General features: G+C 35.5%; 1 protein-coding gene across 2 annotated transcripts in view; it reads left to right on the plus strand.

Moving 5' to 3' along the window:
• Positions 1-21,747, plus strand: part of CUL5 (cullin 5) — a 96,597-nt gene that overhangs the window by 31,204 nt on the left and 43,646 nt on the right. The window contains exons 3-8 of one of the 2 annotated variants that reach the window (XM_060160324.1): positions 3,246-3,345; positions 10,851-11,027; positions 12,932-13,073; positions 14,483-14,628; positions 14,711-14,791; positions 17,635-17,712. In XM_060160324.1, coding sequence (XP_060016307.1) covers positions 3,246-3,345; positions 10,851-11,027; positions 12,932-13,073; positions 14,483-14,628; positions 14,711-14,791; positions 17,635-17,712 — 724 coding nt within the window. The remainder of the gene's footprint in view (positions 1-3,245; positions 3,346-10,850; positions 11,028-12,931; positions 13,074-14,482; positions 14,629-14,710; positions 14,792-17,634; positions 17,713-21,747) is intronic. The other variant, XM_060160325.1, reaches the window with a different exon arrangement.

The following is a 21,747-nucleotide window of genomic DNA, read 5'->3' on the forward strand; positions in this document are numbered from 1 at the left end:
AGGCCTGGGTTTGAACCCTGGTCAGGGAACTAGATCCCACATGCCACATCGAAGATCCTGCACATGGCAATGACGATCCAGTGTGCTGCAACTAAGACCTGGTGCAGCCAAATAAATAAATACATAAATAAATATTAAAAATAAATAAAAAGAATTTCCCTTAACAGCATGTCTCTTTTTAAAAACACTTAGTTATGGGCTTCCCTGGTGGCGCAGTGGTTAAGAATCTGCTTGCCAATGCAAGGGACACGGGTTCGAGCCCTGGTCCGGGAAGATCCCACATGCCGCGGAGCAACTGAGACCGTGTGCCATAACTACTGAGCCTGTGCTCTAGAGCCTGTGAACCACAACTACTGAAGCCCACGCACCTAGACCCCGTGCTCAGCAACAAAGAGAAGCCACCGCAGTGAGAAGCCCGCGCGCTGCAACAAAGAGTAGCCCCCACTCACCGCAACTAGAGAAAGCCCGTGCACAGCAACGAAGAGCCTACACAGCCAAAAATAAATAAATAAATAAATCTTAAAAAAAAAAAGATAAAGTGCATCAACGAGAAGTACATCCAACTATATGAGTAAATAGTAGAAACGTGTTGAGTAAAAAAATTATTTGAAAAAATTATTTGATATAATTTCTGTAACGTTCAGAAACCCTCATAGTATGTTGTAAAACTTGAAAATAAAATGACAGTTTCAGGCTTAGTTACTTCTGGGGATGGATGAGAGAGTAGGATTAGGGAGAGGAACATAGAGGTCTTTAAGGGTATTATCATCATACAGTCCTCAAGTATATTACAATACATTCCTCAAAATGTGTATGAAAATTGACCAGGAGACTTGACATGTTCTATTGTGTGGTGGTGAGAAGTATTGTGTTTCAAATAAGAATGTATTGAAGATATTCTTCCATGATGTAACAACATATAGGAGCACCTGGAGGTTGAGGAAAGGGAGCTGGAGAAGATGTATTGATCACAAGTTTGACTCTTTCCTGGGTACCCAACTCAACACCATTCCCTCTTGCCTTATGAGACTCAAGTCACGTTTGAGCCCTTCTGACATGTACCTGCGGTGGGTATGAGTAGGCAGGGATACTAAGGTAATCCTATTTTGGGGAGGTATGGAACTCCTTTGATGGCTGACTTTTGCTCTAAAACTCTTAAATAGCTTTACCAAACTTTCTTAGAACTGCTGTGTAGTCTAAGACTCTTGCTACCCAACCTTCATCCTTCCTACTCTTCCCTACAGGGATCAGACCAGCATTGTGAGCTTATGTTTTGCCCAGCTTCTTGTAGCTCACTTCCCATTGTCCCTCACAGGCATTACCCTCAATCAATCTCTCTTGCATGTCTGATCCCATCTCTTTTTTGGGAAACCTAAACCACTGCATGGGTCAATATGTGTGAAGTGCTTGGTACATCGTAAGCAGTCAATACATGCTAGTTTGTGTTATAGTAAATTAAGTAAGAGATGATGGTAATTTTGACTGTGGTAGTGGTGATGGATGGAAATGTCCAAATTGGAGAGACATTTAGCTGATGGATACAATAGGACTGTGATTGAATTATAAAAGGGTTAGTTTGCCCAGTTTCTTGCTTATCACTCCCCACTTCACACTTGACAGCCAAGCCACACTGATTTGTTAATAGTTCACTGCATACACCCTAGTGATCTATAGTTCTTTACTCACATTGTGACTTCATAAAATATCGTTCCCCCACCCTCTTTTGCCTGGCAAAATCCTACTTGTTCATTGAGATAAGCTTAGGAATCAACTCTTCCAGGGAGTCTTCCCTTTTTCTCTTTACCAGTCACTTCCATCCTTTCCTTCTCCTTGGGTTCCTAAACCGTCTTACGTTTATAGGCTTAGTAGTCGTAAACATTGAAATATAATCAATCTATTTTTGTATCAGTTTCTTCTTTTAGACTCTAGATTTCTTTAGCCATGAGGTGAGATTGCAGAGGTATTACAGGGGTCAATTAACCATTTTGTACTTTATTCAAAGAGCAATGGGAAACCGTTGGAGGACTTGAAATATAGAGGCAGTAAGATGTAATTTGAGTGTTATGATGATCACTTTAGCTACTGTTGGATGGATTAGAGGGGTGCAAGAGTAAATTAAGGGAAATGGTTTGATGTGGGCTCTAGAGCCCAATTGCCCGTGTAATTGCCATATACTAGCTGGGTAATCTTGGGAATGTTACTTAACCTTTCTTTGCCTCAGTTTCCCCATCTGTAAAATGGCAATAAAATAGTACTACTTCAGGGTTGCTGTGAAGGTTAAGTGAGTTAAAACAGCTTAGAATAGTATTTGGCATATAGTAAGCAGTTAGCTGTTACCTATTATCTTGTTATTTAACAGATATTTGTGTGCTTACTACATCTGCTCTGGTCCAGATACCACTATTAAGCCGAATTTAACAAATGATGAAAGCAAGTTCAAATTAATATGCAGACAGAACTTTAGATTATAATTATGTCCCTAAGAATCTGAATGTAAAACAGACTATTTGGCCATTGTTATAATGTTACAATTCTAGAGATATTTTTTGGGTTTTTTGACATTTTTTATGGTAAGAGCTCTATAAAGTACTGGGGAACATTTTTTGAATAAAAGAATCCCCAGTATAAGACTCTATCCTTTTGTTATGTTTCCCTGCTCTACAATATAGTAATTAAAAAATTCTCTCTGTGAACATGTATTAATATTAAATATATTTCTATAATGAATGATCTTTGGGTAAAATATGTCAGATTTATAGTTTAAAGAGCTTTTGTTTCTGTTTATTTTAAATAAAGGAGGCACAGTGGTAATTGATGTGTAAATGTGATGAATGTATGGGGGAAACTAGGAATTTTGCTGTAATGGTATTTAAATTACAAATTTTCTAAAAAAAGGATAGTTTATATATATTGTGTTATATATTAAAGGATTTATACTTGTCTTTGCACAAGAAAATATTGATAGTATTTAACTTTGGGAATCTGATTGGGAGATCCTTTTATAATTTAAAAATTTAATCAGTAAGTGGCAAAGATTTAAGGAAAGCAATGACAAAGAAAATAGAAGCAAATGTTTATATATGAGATGGCTTACAAAGAATGCTTGGTTCATGTGAATGGATTCAAGCACCCTTGAATGGTCCATGGAAGGGTGTCCATGGTCCATGGAAACTGTATTGAAACAGAACAGAGTTCTTTGTTCTTTTTCCAGTGTTAATGTTTGTTTACCTGCTTTATTTTTACAGGGATGTACATGCAGTCTGTCTCTGGGATGATAAAGGCCCAGCAAAAATTCATCAGGCTTTAAAAGAAGATATTCTTGAGTTTATTAAGCAAGCACAGGCAGTAAGTTTTGCATCTATATATTATTTAAGACTTCACTCAGAGAATATCATATTTTCTGATTTTGAATGTAGGGCTTCCTGAAGTAATTTTAAAATATCACATTAACTTTTTTTTTTTTTTCACATTAACTTTTGACACACTTGGCTAAATAAATTTTTTAATGAAATGATTGTCATTTGTTGTTTTCCCCCCCCTCCCTCACTGACATTTCTTTCAAAAGAATATATTATTATCCTCAATTAAAATGTGCTATAAAAAGAATTTCATTTTTAATACATTCTTTAGAAATCCCCACCACCATTATTTTTTGGCCACACATCAGTTCACATAAATTATTTTTTTCCTCACAATTAATACTTACTCTTTTCAAGCTGACAGCAATTTTCTTCAATTCTAAATACTTCTCCAACTGTAATTCTTGGACTGTCCTTTGCATTGCTGCTGCTGAGCTGAAATTCAGCACTCTTGAGTTGATGATATGTATAAGTGTTTAATATTATTGAAATGAAGATACAGCTCATTTAGGCATTAGGTCAGTTATGCAAGAGCTAGTTTGTTTTTGTCTTTATTAACACCTTTGTTTTTTGGGAAAAATTAATGCAGAGGTAAAGTATTATTTCAGATCAACTCTGGCATCATTAATGCATCCTTTACCACTTTGGAGAAGGGCCTAAAGACATGAGATTATTTTCCTTTCTATAAAATGAAGTTTGAAAACTAGAGAGCTAGAATTTGTTATTCTTTATTTGAAATTTTACATCATTGTCTTGTACAACATTAGTAAAAGTCTGTTAGAAATCTTGTTAATATTAATAAGTGTTAGCAGTTGGAAATTAAAAATGAATATATAACTTAAAGGAAGATACTGAAATTGAATATATGATTGGTATATATTTAATTGTTAGTAGCCACTACCATGATAAAATAAGAATGATGTCACATTGGATGTTACTTACAAAATGAAATGTTTTATTGATGACACCATTAATTCTGCTGTCTTGATAAATGATTGTTTAAAAATTAGAGTTTTATAAGGAAATTTTTTTTTTAGGAAATTATCTTTTAATGAAAATAAATCATCAGGTTTGCTTAGAAAAATTAAATGTTTCAATATCACAGTTTAATCAAAACATACATTTTTCTAGAACTGATTTAGGAAAACAGTTTCTGCTTGCATTGGAAAGCATATCAGCTTATCTGTTTATGACTTTTAGTGAAGATAAATTATGTTTATTTCAAATTGATAGAGCATTATTCCTTAGTTTCTGGAAATGGGCTCACAAAGAATCATCTTAGAAATATACTTCACACTAGAAAACAAAGTATGTTCAGGGTTTGGAATGATGTTTGGAACGATCCAGAAAAGTTTGGAATGTAGACCTTAGCAAAAACTCGAGGATGGGATTTAGTGCCACTAATTCAGAGCAGTTAAATTCCAGGACTGGCAGTGCCAGACATGGGTGTATAATTTTAAAACATTTAAAAACTTTTAAGAAGATCTAGCTTTGTGAGTTTACTAGTCAATTACTAGACTAATGGAGTTTATCCTGTTAGGAAGGACCAAATCTCCCAAATAGGACAGTGAGCATTAAAATGTTTATTATAGCATTATTGAAAATGACGAAAAGAAATAAAAATAAATATGCAATGCTTGGAAAGTTATTAGGATATTGAATTTTTTCTTGTTTTGTTTGTTTTGTTTTTAAGATTAACGTAACCCTTCTATTTGTATTGGGTTGGCCAAAAAGTTCGTTCGGGTTTCCTGTAACGACATATGGAAAAACCTGAACAAACTTTTTGGCCAACCCAATACATAATTCTGTGGCTTAGCAGTTTGGGCTAGGCTCACCTGATTTTGCCTGAGCTTATTAATATGGCAGCAGTAAGGCTCTTCAGGGACTGGATGGTCTAAGAGAGCTTTTCTCATATTCCTGGTGTTTGGTACCATCCTGGCTTCCCTCTGGGGCTTTTTCCCCCTCACATGGTTTCTTGTTCTCAAGGAAACAGTCTTTGAGGTGTGATAGTGTAATCTTGCAAATCTCTTCAGGTTTTGGCTCAGAAGTCTCACAATGTCACATCTACAGCATTTTGTTGTTCACAGTTAGTCACAGGACCAGCTAAAGTCCAGTGGTGGAGAAATAGACTAGGATCTTTAAAAAAAAAAAAAAATTGAAATATAATTTACATACCAGATTTCACGCTTTTAATAAGTGTATAATTGTGTGTGTTTTAGTATATTCATAAAGTTGTACAACCATCACCCACTAATTTTAGAACATTTTCATCAGCCCATATAGAAACTTTGTACCCATTAGCAGTTACTTCCGCATGACCCCCCCCCCCCACTTTGGCAAACAATAGTCTGCTTTCTGTCCCTATGGATTTGTTTATTCTGGACATTTCCTATAAATGGAATCCTACAATATGTGGCCTTTTATGACTGACTTCTTTCACTTGGGATAATGTTTTCAAGGTTCATCTATATTGTAGCATTTAGCACTATTTCATTCCTTCTTATGGCAGAATAATATTCCGTTGTATGACTGTGCTGTATTTTGTTTACCTGTTTGTCATTGATAGACATTGGGTTCTCACTATTTTTTGTCTGTTTTGAATAATGCTGCTGTGAACATTTGTGCACAAGTTTTGTTTTAGGTATAATTGACACATAACATGATACTAGTTTTAGGTGTATGACATAATGATTCAATATTTGTATGTATTGCAAAATGATCACCACAGTAAGTCTACTTTCACATCCGTCACCATATGTAGTTACAAATTTTTTTTCTTGTGATGAGAACTTCTGAGATTTACTCTTCTTAGCAGCTTTCAAATGTGTACTACAATATTTTTTTTTTTTTTTCCGTACGCGGGCCTCTCACCGCTGTGGCCTCTCCCATTGCAGAGCACAGGCTCCGGACACGCAGGCCCAGTGGCCACGGCTCACGGGCCCAGCTGCTCCGCGGCATGTGGGATCCTCCCTGACTGGGGCACGAACCCGCGTCCCCCGCATCAGCAGGTGGACTCTCAACCACTGTGCCACCAGGGAAGCCCATACTACAATAATATTAACTGTAGTCACCATGCTGTACATTACACCTCTGTGACTTTTTAATTTTTTAAATTTATTATTTATTTTTGGCTGCATTGGGTCTTCATTGCTGCACGTGGGCTTTTCTCTAGTTGCGGAGAGCAGGGGCTACTCTTTGTTGTGGTGCATGGGCTTCTCATTGCGGTAGCTTCTCTTGTTGTAGAGTACAGACACTAGGCACGCGTGCTTCAGTAATTGTGGCATGCATGCTCAGTAGTTGTGGCTTGTGGGCTCTAGAGCACAGGCTCAGTAGTTGTGGCTCATGGGCTTAGTTACTCCGGGGCATGTGGGATCTTCCCAGACCAGGGCTCGAACCTGTGTCTCCTGCATTGGCGGGTGGATTCTTAACCACTGTGCCACCAGGGAAGTCCCCCTAATTTATTTTTATAACTGGAAGTTTGTACCTTTTGACCCCCTTCACCCATTTTGATCCCTCTCCTCCCCATCCCTCTGCCTGGCAATCACCAATCTGTTCTCTGTATCTGTGAGCTTGGGGGGGGGTTGTTGGGTTTTTTGGGTTTTGGGGGGTTTGTTTTTTGATTCCACATGTAAGTGAGATCATAAGGTATTTATTTGTCTTTGTCTGACTTATTTCACTAAGCGTAATGCTCTCAAGGTATCCATGTTGTCACAGATGGCAAGATTTCATTCTCTTGTATGGTTAAATGATATTCTGTTGTGTCTATATACCACATTTTCTTTATCAGTTCATCCATTGTTGGACATTTAGATTGTTTCCATGTCTTGGCTGTTGTAGATAATGCTGAAGTGAACATGGGGGTACATATATCATTTTGAATTAGTGTTTTTGTTTTCTTTGGATAGATACCAAGAAGTGGAATTGCTGGAAAATATGATAATTCTATTTTTAATTTTTTGAGGAATCCCATGCTGTTTTCCGTAGTGGCTGCACCAATTTACATTCCCACCAACAATGTACAAGGGTTTCCTTTCTCCACATCCTCAACAACACTTATTTGTTGTCTTTTTGATAATAACCATTCTAACAGGGATGGGGTGATGTCTTATTGTGGTTTTGACTTGCATTTTTCTAGTGATTAGTGATGTTGAGCATCTTTTCATGTACCTGTTGGCCATCTCTGTGTCTTTGGGAAAATGTCTATTCAGATCCTCTGCTCATTTTTTTAAAAATTAGTTTATTTATTTATTTATTTTGGCTGCATCTTCGTTTTGGCTGTGTCTTCGTTGCTGAGCGCAGGCTTTCTCTAGATGTGGTGAGCAGGGGCTACTTTTCGCTGTGATGCTGGGGCTTCTCATTGCAGTGGCTTCTCTTGTTGTGGAGCATCGGCTCAGTTGTGGCTTACGGGCTCTAGAGTGCAGGCTCAGTAGTTGTGGCACAGGGGCTTAGTTGCTCCATGGCATGTAGGTTCTTCCCAGACCAAGGATCAAACCCACGTCCCCTGCATTGGCAGGTGGATTCTTAACCACTGTGCCACTAGGGAAGTCCCTCTGTTCATTTTTAATCAGAATTTTTTTTTTTTTTTTTTTTTTGCTATTGAGTTGTGTGAGTTCTTTATATATACTTTGCATATTAACCCCACATCAGATATATGATTTGCAAATATTTTCTCCCATAGGTTGCCTTTTGTTTTGTTAATGGTTTCGTTTGATGTGCAGAAGCTTTTTAGTTTGATGTAGTCCCATTTGTTTAGTTTTGCTTTTGTACCTTTGCTTTTGGTGTCAAATCCAAAAGATCATCACCAAGACTGGTGTCAAGGAATTTGCTACCTATGTTTTCTTTTAGAAGTTTTATGGTTTCAGGTCTTATGTTCAAGTCTTTAACTCATTTTGAGTTAATTTTTGTAAGATAGTTGTCTAATTTCATTCTTTTGCATGTGGCTGTCCAGTTTTCCTAACACCATTTATTGAAGAGACTGTTCTTTCCCCACATATATTTTGACTCCTCTGTCATAAACTAATTGACCAACTATGCGTGGGTTTATTTCTGAGCTTTCTGTTTTGTTCCGTTGATCTGTGTGGTCTGTTTTTATGCCAATACCATACTGTTTGGATTACTAGCTTTGTAATGTAATTTGAAATCAGAAAGCATGATGCCTCCAGCTTTGTTCTTATTTCTCAAGACTGCTTTGGCTATGTGGGGTCTTTTATGGTTCCATACAAATTTTAGGATTCTTGGCTCTATTTCTGTGAAAAATGTCATTGGAATTTTGATAGGGATTGCACTGAATCTGTACTACTTTGAGTAGTGTGGACATTTTATTTATTTATTTATTTTTATTTATTTTGGCTGCCCTGCATCTTAGTTTTGGCATGCAGGATCTTCATTGTGACATGTGGACTTCTTAGTTGTGGCATGCAAACTCTTAGTTGTGGCATACATGTGGGATCTAGTTCCCCGACCAGGGATCGAACCTGGGCCCCCTGCATTGGGAGTGTGGAGTCTTACCCACTGGACCACCAGGGAAGTCTCAGTGTGGACATTTTAACAATAGCATTGTAACAGTCTGTGAGCACAGAATATCTTTTCATTTATTTGTGTCTTATTCAGTTTCTTTCATCAGTGTTTCAGTGTAGGTCTTTCACCTCTATAGTTAAATTTATTCTTAGGTATTTTATTCTTTTTGATGTGATTTTAAACAGGATTCTTTCCCCCTAATTTCTCTTTTTTGGTAGTTTGTTATTAGTGTATAGAAACTCAACAGATTTTTGTATGTTGATTTTTCTATCCTGCAACTTCACTTAATTCATTTGTTATTTTTTGGTGGAGTCTTTAGTGTTTTTCTGTATATAATATCATGTCATCTGCAAATAGTGACAGTTTTATTCCTTTCTTTCCAATTTGGGTGCATTTTATTTCTTTTTCTTGCCTAATTGCTCTGGACAAGATTTCAAGTACTGCTTTGAATAGGAGTGGTGAGAGTAGGCATCCTTGTCTTATTCCAGATCTTAGAAGAAAAGATTTCAGCTTTTCACCATTGAATATGATGTTAGCTGTGAGCTTGTCATATATGGCCATTATTACATTGGGGTGCCTTCCCTCTATACCTACGTTTTTGAGAGTTCTTAATCATAAATAGATATTGCATTCTGTCAAATCCTTTTTCTGCATCTATTGAGATGATCGTATGAGTTTTAGTCATTCTGTTAATGTGGTGTATCACACTGATTAATTAGTGAATGTTGACCCATCCTTGCATCCCTGGAGTAAATCCCACTTGATCGTGGTGTATGATCCTTTTAATGTGCTGTAGAATTTGGCTTGCTAGTATTTTTTTTTTCAGAATTTTTACATCTGCATTTATTAGGGATTCTGGCTTGTAATTTTCTTTTTTTGTGGCATCTTTGTCTGATTTTGGTATCAGGGTAATACTAACCTTATAAAATGAGTTTGGAAGTGTTCCCTGGTTTTTGGAAGAGTTTAAGAAGGATTGGTATTAGTTCTGGTTTAAATGTTTGGTAAGATTCACCAGTGAAGCCATCTGATCCTGGACTTTCATTTGTTGGGAATTTTTTGATTATGAATTCAGTCTTGATAACTTACCAGTAATCTATCAGATTTTTTTTTCCTCACCATTGAGCTTTTTTGATTATATGTTTCCAGGAATTTATCCATTTCTTATAGGTTGTCAGATTTGTTGGTGTTTAATTGTTTGTAATAGTCTCTCATGATCCTTTGTATATCTGTGGTATCAGTTGTAACGTCTCCTCTTTCATCTTTGATTTTAGTTATTTGTGTCCCCTTCTTGGTGAGTGTGCACAAGTTTTTTGTGTTTTTTTTTTTTTTTTGGTACACAGATGTTTATAGCAGCATTATTCATTATAGCCAAAGGTGGAAATGACCCAAATGTTCATCAGTGGACAAACAGATAAAAAAAGTGTGGTATGTCCATAAAATGGAATAGTATTTAGCAGTAAAACAGAATAAAGTACTGACATATACTACAACTTGGACAAGCCCTGAAAAACTATGCCATATAAAAGGAGTCAGTCATAAAAGTCTACATATTATATAATCTCATTCATATGAAAGTCCAGAATAGGCAAATACATAGACACAGAAAACAGATTAGTGGTTGCTTAGGGCTGGGCGGGGAGTGGGGGAACTAGGAAGGGAGGAAGGTAGGAAGGTAATAGCTAAAGGATATAGGGGGTTTTTAATTGAAGTATAATCGACATATAACATTTTATTGGTTTCAGGTGTACAACATGATTCGATATATGTATATATTGTGAAATGTTCATTACAGTAAGGCTATGTGAACAAGTTTTAATTTCTCTTTGATAGATATATATATATGTTTTAATTTCTTTTGGGTATAATATAGGTTATACAGTAAATAAAATATTTTAAATTTATGGCATGAATGTGTTCCATTATTCTTTAAAGCTCCTGTATTTATTTAAAATTGGTATGATTCTTTGTTTTCAGCGAGTACTGAGCCATCAAGATGATACAGCTTTGCTAAAAGCTTATATTGTTGAATGGCGAAAATTCTTCACACAGTGTGATATTTTACCGAAGCCTTTCTGTCAACTAGAGATTACTTTAATGGGTAAACAGGGCAGCAATAAAAAATCAAATGTAGAAGACAGTATTGTTCGAAAGGTAAGTTAGTTTTCCCATTTTTCCCTAATGTTCTTCAGAAATAGGGTGAGTTGAAGACTTTTGAAAGAAATTTACACTGAAATGAGTTTTTCTACTTCACATATAAATTCCTTTTCAGCTTTTGCCAGGTTTTATTGAATAATATTAGTTTTCTTTCGTCTTTTTTTAGCTTCAGTTCTCTTTCATCTTTTATGTGGTCTTAAGCTGTAAATCTGTGTCTTCAAACATTACCTCATTTGCTTTTCCTTTTCTCCTTTTCCTAGTTTTATCTTCATAATTTTATTTCATTATTCTTTCTCTGTACTTTTACCTTTCTATAAATTCAATTTTTTTCTGTTCAAAAAGTCTTTCCTTATTAGGTTGCCTTCTGGTATCTTTGTGTTTAATTGTGGCTAAACTGCTGTCATCTTTATCATTTTTTTACTTAATTCTAGTTATTATAAACTCAGAATGTACCATGTTTATTTTCATATTTTGCCTAGTTTCTAGTTAAAAGCTCTGTGCCCAGTAACAACTCATGAATTAATGGAAAGAACTCAGCTCTGAAATTGAAGAGTCCCAGGTTTCCCTTTCAGTTCTTCGGTCAATAATGTCCTAAGCTTGCTGTCCTCATTTTTCATATTTATAAGTACACACACACACACACACACACACACACACACACACACACACACACACACACACACACACACACACACTCTCTACTTGTGAGAATCAAATGGAACCACAGATTTGAATAGTAAAAAATGCCATTTGAACTTTGAACAACTCACTGCTTGCTGTGATGGTTCTAGCAATCAGCTCAGGCATTTCAATAGTGTCTTGGACCTTGTTGCCCCTTCCCAGCCTTAAAATTTGTACTAATGCTGACAGCATACTCATGAATACATATATGCCATTTTCATCATTTAAACAGAACATCCATAGGGTGGATTTGTATATTCTTTTCTTTTTGAGATTCATTATCAAACATATTTTCATTTGGTCCTTTTCACATTTATCATGTATTTGTACAAACATTCATATGACCATCCCAAACACATATCAGTATCTCTGAAATACAGCCTTGGAACTATAGGGAAGGTGACATTTTCCATGTATTACCATATTAATTTTTACAACAACCACTTGAAATTTGTACTGTTATTTTCACTATTTTACAGAAGAGAAAGCAGGCAAATAAGTAACAGCTGGAATTCAAATCCAGTTGTGTTTGATTCTGAAACACTTGTTCTTTTGTCAGTATTTACCACATGATAGTTACCAAATTTAAATATACTGCTTTCCTGTGACTTCCTTGGTGGCGCAGTACTTACAAATCCACCTGCCAGTGCAGGGGACATTGGTTGATCCCTGGTCCGGGAAAATCCCACCTGCCGCAGAGCAGCTAAGCCCTTGCACCACGACTACTGAGACTGCACTCTAGAGCCCACAAGCCATAGCTACTGAGTCTGTGTCCCACAACTACTGAAGCCCGTGCACCCTAGAACTCACGTGCCGCAACTGCTGAGCCCATGCACCGCAACTACTGAAGCCCTTGTGCTCTAGGGCCTGAGTGCCGCAACTACTGAGCCCACATACTGCAACTACTGAAGCCCAGTGTGCCCAGCCTGTGCTCCGCAACAAGAGAAGCCACCACGATGAGAAGCCCACACACCGCAATGAAGAGTAACATCCGCTCACCACAACTAGAGAAAGCCTGCGCGTGGCAACGAAGACCCAAAGCAGCCAAAAATAAAAATAAATAAATAAATATGTTGCTTTCCTGTAGTATTCAAGTGAATGTAGGTCTAAGAATTTTATTTCCTTTTTTAGCATTTGTACTTAAAATTTTTTGTGTGTATTTATGGTACTTGGTATATTAATAATTGAAATGATGGCATATTTTCTTCTTTTTTTCCTAGCTCATGCTTGATACATGGAATGAGTCAATCTTTTCAAATATAAAAAACAGACTTCAAGATAGTGCAATGAAGCTGGTACATGCTGAAAGATTAGGAGAAGCTTTTGATTCTCAGCTTGTCATTGGAGTAAGAGAATCCTATGGTATGTTCTGAACCTTTATGATCAAATTTCCTTTTCATGGAAATTAAGACAATTATAGAATAGTAGTCTCAAAGTTATGTTTATTAGAATATAGTCACATCTACTTTTAGTGCCACATGAAATTAAGAGTACATAAAAGATATTCTGTTTTAATGAACGCTACAAAAGTTTATATTCGTGTGGTTAATACTTATTTTCTCCATTTCACTCATTTCTTGGCTAGTGAATCTTTAGCAACCTATATTAGAGAAATGTAGATTCGAGTCTCTAGCTTATGAAAGGTAACTGGTTTTGCACTTATATTTTTAGGACATCAGTTTATTCCATGTATACGTTCTGGAATTTCTAAACTTTTTAGTGTCTGATAGTGATACTCTCATTTTTCATTCAATCAAATGTACTGTTTCCTCTGACCAGAATACTTTTCTTCCTCTTTTATTTGCTAACTCATCCTCATTCTCTGTTTCCTCGTGGAGGCCTTTCCTAATTCCCAGAGTAGGTTAGGTGCTTCATAGTACCTGTGCTTCTCTGTCGTAATACTTCAGTGTATTTAACTGTGTTCTTGACACTATATCTTTACTGAACATAGAATGCCTGATGCAAAATAGTTGTCGATAAGAAAGTTTTATATAAATGAACCTTTATTTATCTTTGACTTGCTTTCTCCATTGCCATTGTGTTTCTTTAGGTATCAAGTCTAGATTTCCATTAGCCATGTCCCTGAAATTTATTTCTTTTTATTTCAACTGCCACCAGTTAAGACTTCTTTGAATTCTACTTCTAGACTTTTCAAACAGTCTTCTTATAGTGATGTTATTGCTATCATTTAGCCCTTATACTTTCACAAGATTAATTTTTAAGTATAATTTTATTGGTGTTTTTATTACCCATTTAGTGGTAGGCCATGCTAAATTCAGGTTACTTAGCCAGAGATTTGAGGTTCTCCATAACCATTCCTAACTTACTATTCTACCTTACCTTCTATTAACCTTACAATCCACGCAGACAACCTCGTTGTTATACCTCGATTTGATCTTGTGTTGTTCTACTTCTGAATATTTACTTCCTTTACTAATCAGTGTAAATCCTACTTTGTTCCTAAAGGCTCAAACTCAAATCCCATCTTTTCTGTGAATGGTTTCTTGATCATCCAGTTTGAAGTCAGTCTCTTTCCTATTCAAAAATAAAATAGTTCATGTTATCTATACTATTTGTCACTTTACTACTCTATACTGTTATCTTTTTAAGTTTCTCATAAAGAAGGATTTTGTCTTTCATGGCTTTATGTTCTCTTGAGCATTGTCACAGTTCCTTGAACATGACTCCTCAATATTTGTTATTTCATTTATTGTACTCAAAATACTGATTTGAATCATAATTAGAGTAAAATTTTATTTTCTGTTTTTCAGTTAACCTTTGTTCTAATCCAGAGGATAAGCTTCAAATTTATAGGGACAATTTTGAGAAGGCATACTTGGATTCAACAGAGAGATTTTATAGAACACAGGCACCTTCGTATTTACAACAAAATGGTGTACAGAATTATATGAAATATGTAAGTGAGAACTTAGTATGTGTGGTAATTTGAGCTATTTTCTTGATTTTCTTAAAATGATTGCTATTTTGCTTCTGGACAGGCAGATGCTAAATTAAAAGAAGAAGAAAAACGAGCCCTACGTTATTTAGAAACAAGGCGAGAATGTAACTCTGTTGAAGCAGTAAGTAATTTTGTAATTGTTTATTCTTTGAGATTACTTGAAGTACGGTAGCCCAGGGGTGGTATATACATGAAACAAGTAACATTATTTATCCTTTCTCACTTCTGTGACCAATATTACTAATTGATTTTAGTACTCGTTCCCAGTACAACTTGAGAAGGCACATTACTCAGAACTCATTGTTCTTCAGAGCTAATGTGCAAGATAAAATCTGTTTGCCATCCCTGCTCTAGACTTTTCTAAATTTAATGTACTTAATTTTTAATCAATCTCCTTCTATTATGTTTTGTGCCTACCTAAAGTTAACCATATTAGGGATTTTCAGGTATCAAGTAAAGTATGCTCCTGAGAGATACAGTTGATTCTCAGTATTGATGGTAATTACATTCTGTAAAATAGTGGCTGCGAATACTGAATGAATGAGCACCAAACCGTTACTACTAGGGGATATTTCTTCTTTTTATGTGAGGGTGTTTTCAAACTTTTCTTGTCATGAGATAAAATATTAATTACTTGATAAGAGAACATCAGTCTTTTAAATAGTTTTTATTTATTTTATGTTGTAAGTTCCTCATTAAAAGAAAGAAATGATCAGAGGTAGTAGCCATGCTACAGTGTCTATTCTGGTGTTTTCTTTTACATGGATGATGACCTTAGTGTGCTTTGTTAAGGAATTTAAGAATCAAGTTTGGATAGAGTCTTAGAAATTGCTCAAATATAGCAATAATATTTCTTCCAGTTCCTTTCAGTCTTTGGAGCCTACAAACTAGATTTAGATTCACAGTCAAAGAAGTAACATTCCAGTTTGCTTACAACCAGACATTTTTCAACTATGGATGGGATTTCTTTTTTCCTTACTTTTGATTTTTCTTTGGCTTCTTCCATCTTGAGTGATAGTCATGTTTATTTGTTCAGATATTGGACTGAGTTGGATCGTTTTTCCCTTTTTTGTTTGTTTTGCTTTTTATTATGTACAGTATATATCCTCTTTCATATAACTCTGATATTGGCCAGGGAAGGGGGCAGATTTAGTGGTTGCTTATAGAAGTTCTCTATAGAGATTTAAAGCCAGGCTTGAACTTCATTCAGAAGGTAGGGAGGCCATTGAATATTTTTTAAACAAATAATGCTATGCTCAAACTTAATCCGTCAGAAAAATTAATCTAGTGTCAGTATGAAAGATTAATTGGAGTGGGGGTGACTTCCCTGGTGGTCCAGTGGCTAAGACTCTGTGCTCGCAGTGCATGGGGCCTGGGTTCGATCCCTGGTCAGGGAACTAGGTCACGCATGCCACAACTGAAGATCCTGTGTGCTGCAACTAAGACCAGCACAGCCAAATAAATAAATTTTTAAAAATTGGAGTGGAGAATAGCTTGGAATAGGAAGTGGGAGGCTTTTGCAATAATTCAAGCAAGGTATTAGGGGTGCCAGGTAGGGTTATAGCAATGGGAATGGAAAGAAAGAGGGTAGAGACAGACTTCCCAGAGGTGGAACATTGTAATATGAATGGGGCTGATATTGGAGAGAACTGAGTTAACAGTGTTTCTAAGGTTTTGGCTTGGGAGAATTGTGCTGCTGCGGGAAGATCAGGTATAAGAATAAATCTTCGTTGTGAGGGAAAAAAGATGAGTTTAATTAGAGGGATTTGAATATTTTGAATTGATTGGTGGGCCTATACCTCCTGGATGGGGATGTTGTAAGTTTGTAAGATAGAGTTGTTCTTCTATTCTTGTACTCTATTTTATACATCTTAGTTGTATCATATTTATAGTAAACTTAAAGAAGTTCAACTATAGAGGTCCAACTAATACAGTGAATAAGAGAGAGCAAGAAAAAGAGAATGAGAAAGGTAGAGATAAATAAATACACATGAAAACTTGTATAGAACAGTTAAGTCTCCCTTTCTACTTTAAAATACACACATTTTGGGAAAAACTTGAAATAGAAGATGTGAATTTGTGCTTCCATGGATACCAAGTGTGAACATCTTACCAAGCTGAATGATTCTAGAGTTTAAAGATAAGTTTTTGTTTTGTTTCAACAAAGACCCTAAGTGCAATATAATGTGCTTGCAAAGAAATTGTGCCTTATTGGGGAAGTAAGAGGTCTGTTTGTATGGTTTGTTTTGATTTTCTGCTTATTTTTCTTAAATCAACTATTTTGATTGATACAGAAAAGTTACAAAAGTTACAAAAATCTCAAGTGTAAGTGAGTTATCACAAAGTGAACATACCTGTGAAATTACCAGAAAAAGAATTATCAGCAAGTAAGAAACATTCCATCATGCTCCCTCCACAGTATTACTACCATCTTTTTTTCCCAAAGGTTATCACTTTCCTATCTCTTAAGAACATAGATTAATATTAATCAGTGACCACTATATAGTCTGTACAGGAAAATTTGGTGCAGAGAAGACATTAAGCATGAAAACTATAGAATTAATTGTAACATTGGGAATTTAAGATTTAATGCAGATACACTACTGTATTATATACCTTACTGAGCTAAGGCCATTATACTATATACATAATATTTGTTATATATTTGTTAATTTACAGTTTCTGTTTCCAAAGAGAAATGGTGTGTTAAAGTGAAGTATGTTGTAATGGAAGGAACAGTAAACCAAAAAATCACCAAGTCCGGGGTTCTAATTTAATATGCATAAAGTATGAACAGTATTATTTGAATAGTTACTAAGAAAAGTGACTTCCATAATTGAAAATTATTCGGAGCAGACTTACTGCCCTAAATTCTGTCTTACAGGAATTATCAGCCATTAGAACATGCTATGCTATATCTTAATGCTTTATTGATAATAGTTTTCATCTCTCCTTACCTATTAGGCTATTACTAGTGGAAGACAATTACCTATCAGCTCATATGGGGCTACACAGTGTTGCACACCAGAATTTAATATTAAAGTATGTACATTTTCGACATTTGTGTTTTCTCTGAAAATTAGGAAATTATTATGATTTATCACTTACCTTTTTTGAATGTTGTAAGTCTTGATCTTAATCTTCTAAACCTGATTACTTTTCAATATCCTAGGAAAACAAATTCCTGGACCAGTGTTCTGTATAATAGAGCAAGTCTCACCTAAGTAGTACCCAGTTGTGAGGCCAGGCCTAATAAAGGCCAAATATACATTTCAAGTAATGTTCATATAGTGCTTAGCAGCTTACTGAATTCCCTTCCTTGTTTATAAGAGTTTTATTTTGTTCTTTTGGGTATTCTAAACATCTGATTATATCTTTGTAACATTAATATCTCTTATTTCCTTCAGTTGATTAAATCTGTTAATGATTTATTTTAGGAAAATGTTAATAATATTGGGGATCCTTGTCTTCTTTCAATGTTTGATAGGAGTGCTTCTAAATGGTGCTTCTAAAGCACCATTAAGCATGATGCTTCTTTCTAGCATGATGTATGCATTTTATGATGCTAAGAAAGTACTTATTTTTCTTTTATTAAGAATATTATCAGGAATTATCTACCTTAGCCCTAAAGCCATCTTATTTTATGGAGAATCATTAGAGGCATTTCCATGAAGATAATAAACAAGGCAAGGACACCCACTATTTCTACTTCTATTGAACAGCGCATTAGAAGTATTAGCCCATGCAGTTAAACTACAGAAATCAATTAGAGGCATAGAATGGGTAAGCCAAAAGGAAAACTGTCTCATTTTAGAGATGATATGATAGTACTTTGTCTGGAAAACTCCACAGTTGATGATAAAACTCAAACAGTAAAGTAATTCAGGGAAGTGGCAGGATATAAAATTAACATACAAATATCAGTCTTCATATACACAAATAATAAACAGAAGATATAAGGTTAGGGCAAACCTTACTTATAGTAGCAACAAAGAAAATTAAATACTTGGGAAAAGTCTAGTAAGAAATGTGTGAAACCTGTAAGAGGAAACGTTTTAGACACTCCAAAGACACGGATGTAGACTTGAAAAAATGGAGAGATATCTCTTATTCTTAAATTCTATGACTTGAAATGGTACAGATATCAGTTCTTCTCTAAATTAATTTATATATTTCCTGTAATTCCAATAAAAATACCAACAACTATTTATTGAAATTAGACAAGTTGAAAAAAAGTTCATGTGGAAAAATAAACATGTAAGAATGGCCAGGAAAACACTGGAAAATAAAAACTTAGAAGAGAACTAGCCCTACCAGACATAAAACATACTATATAAATTCTCTGTAATTAAGTGGTGTGGTATAACAATAGAAGAAACAAAAAGAAGATGAAATGAACAGAGAAGAACTACAAAAACAACTGGAAAACAGGTAATAAAAGGGCCTAAGTAAACACATACCAATAATTACTCTATATGTCAGTGGACTAAATGCACTGATCAAAAGACATAGGGAGGGATGGGATTTCCCTGGTGGCGTAGTGGTTAATAATCAGCCTGCTGGTGCAAGGAACATGGGTTTGAGCTCTGGTCCAGTAGGATCCCACATGCTATGGAGCAACTAAGCCCATGTGCCACAACTACTGAGCCTGTGAGCCACAACAATTGAGCCCACCTGCCACAACTACTGAAACCTGTATGCCTAGAGCCCATGCTCTGCAACAAGAGAAGCCACTGCAATGAGAAGCCTGCACACTGCAACAAAGAGTAGCCCCTGCTCACTGCAACTAGAGAAAGCCCGTGTGCAGCAACTAAGACCCAACACAGCCATAAATAAATTAAAAAAAAAATAGGCTAATTGTATTACAAAACAAGACCCTTCAGTATGCTGGCTACAAGAGACTCCCTTTAGGATGAAGGGCACACAAACTGAAAGTAGGTATGGGATAAGTTATTTCATGCAAACAGAAACGATAAGAAAGCAGGGGTAGCAATACTCATTTCAGAGAAAATTAAAACAAAGATCGTGATGAATCACAAAGAAGGGCAGTATATAATGATAAAGGAATTGATACAAGAAGAGGATATTATACTTGTTAACATATGTGCACCCAATCCAGGAACATCTAAGTATAAAGTAAATACTAACAGATATAAAGGGATAAATTGACAGTTAATACAGTAGTAGTAGGACCCCACTGACATCAGTGGACACGTCATCCAGACAAACAATACGGCAGCAAAGATCCTGAATGACAGAATAGATGAGTTGGATTTAATTGTTGTCAACAGGACATTCCATCAAAAAAAAAAGGGCAGAATAAACATTCTTTTCAAGTGCACATGGAACACTTTCTAGGATAGGTCACATACTAGGTCACAAAACAAGACTTAACAAATTTAAGAGGATAGAAATTATATCAAGAGTTTTTTCTAATCACAACAGTGTGAAACTAGAAATCAACCATAGAAAGAAAAGTGGGAAAATAACAAACATGTGGAGACTAAACAACCTGCTGCTAAAAATCCAGTGAGTCAATGATGAAACTCAAAGAGGAAATCAGAAAATACATCTGGACAAATGAAAATGGAAACACTGCTTTCCAAAATCTATCTGATGCAGCAAAGCAGTTCTAAGAGGGACATTCATAGCAACTTCAGGCCTTCCTCAAGAAACAAGAAAAATCTCAAAGAACGTAACCTAATACCTAACAGAAATAGAAAAAGAAGAGCAAACAAAGCCTAAAGTCAGGAGAAGGAAAGAAATAATAAAGATCATAGAGAAAAAAAATAAAGATTAAAAAAACCAAAAGAAAAGGTTATTAAAACCAAGAGCTGTTTTTTTGAAAAGATAAACAAAATTGATAAATCTTCATCCAGGCTCACAAAGAAGAAACCGATAGGATCCGAATAAACAAAATAAGAAGTGAAAGAGGAGAAAGAACAACTGATACCACAGAGATAAAAAAATAAATCAATTGAAGAGGAGGGAACACTCTCAGATTGATTCTATGAGGCCTAATACCAATAGCAAACAAAGACACTACAAGAATAGAAAATTAGAGGCCAATATCTTTCATGAATACAAATGCAAAAATCCTCAACAAAATATTAGCAAATCGAATACAACAATGTGTAAAAAGGATCATACACCATGATCAAATTGGATTCATTTCCGTGTCACAAGGATGGTTCGGCATATGCAAATCAGTGTGATACACCACATTAAAGAAAGGAAAGATAAAAATCACAGTATCATCTCAGTAGATGCAGAAAAAACATTTGAAAAAATTCAACATCTGTTCATAGTAAAAACTCTTATCAAAGTGGGTGTAGAGGGAACATAACAAAGGCCATTTACAGCTAACCCTCAGTCAGCATAGTACTCCATGGTGAAAAGCTGCAAGGTTACCCACTAAATTCAGGAACAAGATAAGGATGCCCATTCTAGCTGCTTCTGTTTAACCTAGTTGGAAGTCCTAGCCACAGCAGTAAGACGAAAAAGAAAAGGTATCCAAATTTAAAGGGAAGAGGTAAAGTTGTCACTGTTTGCAGATGACATGATACTCTGTATAGAGAACCATAATGTCTCCGCCCCAGAACTGTTAGAACTAAGAAATGAATTCAGCAAGGTTGCAGAATACAAGATTAATGTATGTCTATTTCTGTTGATTTTCTATACACTAATAATGAAATATCAGAGAATTTAAAAACCAATCTCATTTAAAATTACATCAAAAAATGTAAATACCTAGGAATAAACTTAACCAAGGAGATTAAAGGCATATACTCTGAGAACTATAAACCATTGATGAAGGAAATTGAAGATGATTCGAAGAAGTGGAATGGTATCCCATGCTTGCTTGGATTGGAAGAATTAATATTTTGAAAATGGCCATACTACCCAAAGCAATCTACAGATTTACTGCAATCCTTATTCAAAATACCTGTGACATTTTTCACAGAACTAGTACAAATAATCCTAAAATTTACATGGGACCACAAAAGACCCCGAATTGCCAAAGCAATCCGACACTGTCTTCAACAAGTGGTGTCTGGGGAAACTATATAGCTATGT

Source organism: Lagenorhynchus albirostris, chromosome 9, assembly GCF_949774975.1.
Source record: "Lagenorhynchus albirostris chromosome 9, mLagAlb1.1, whole genome shotgun sequence".
Taxonomy (NCBI): Eukaryota; Metazoa; Chordata; class Mammalia; order Artiodactyla; family Delphinidae; genus Lagenorhynchus; species Lagenorhynchus albirostris.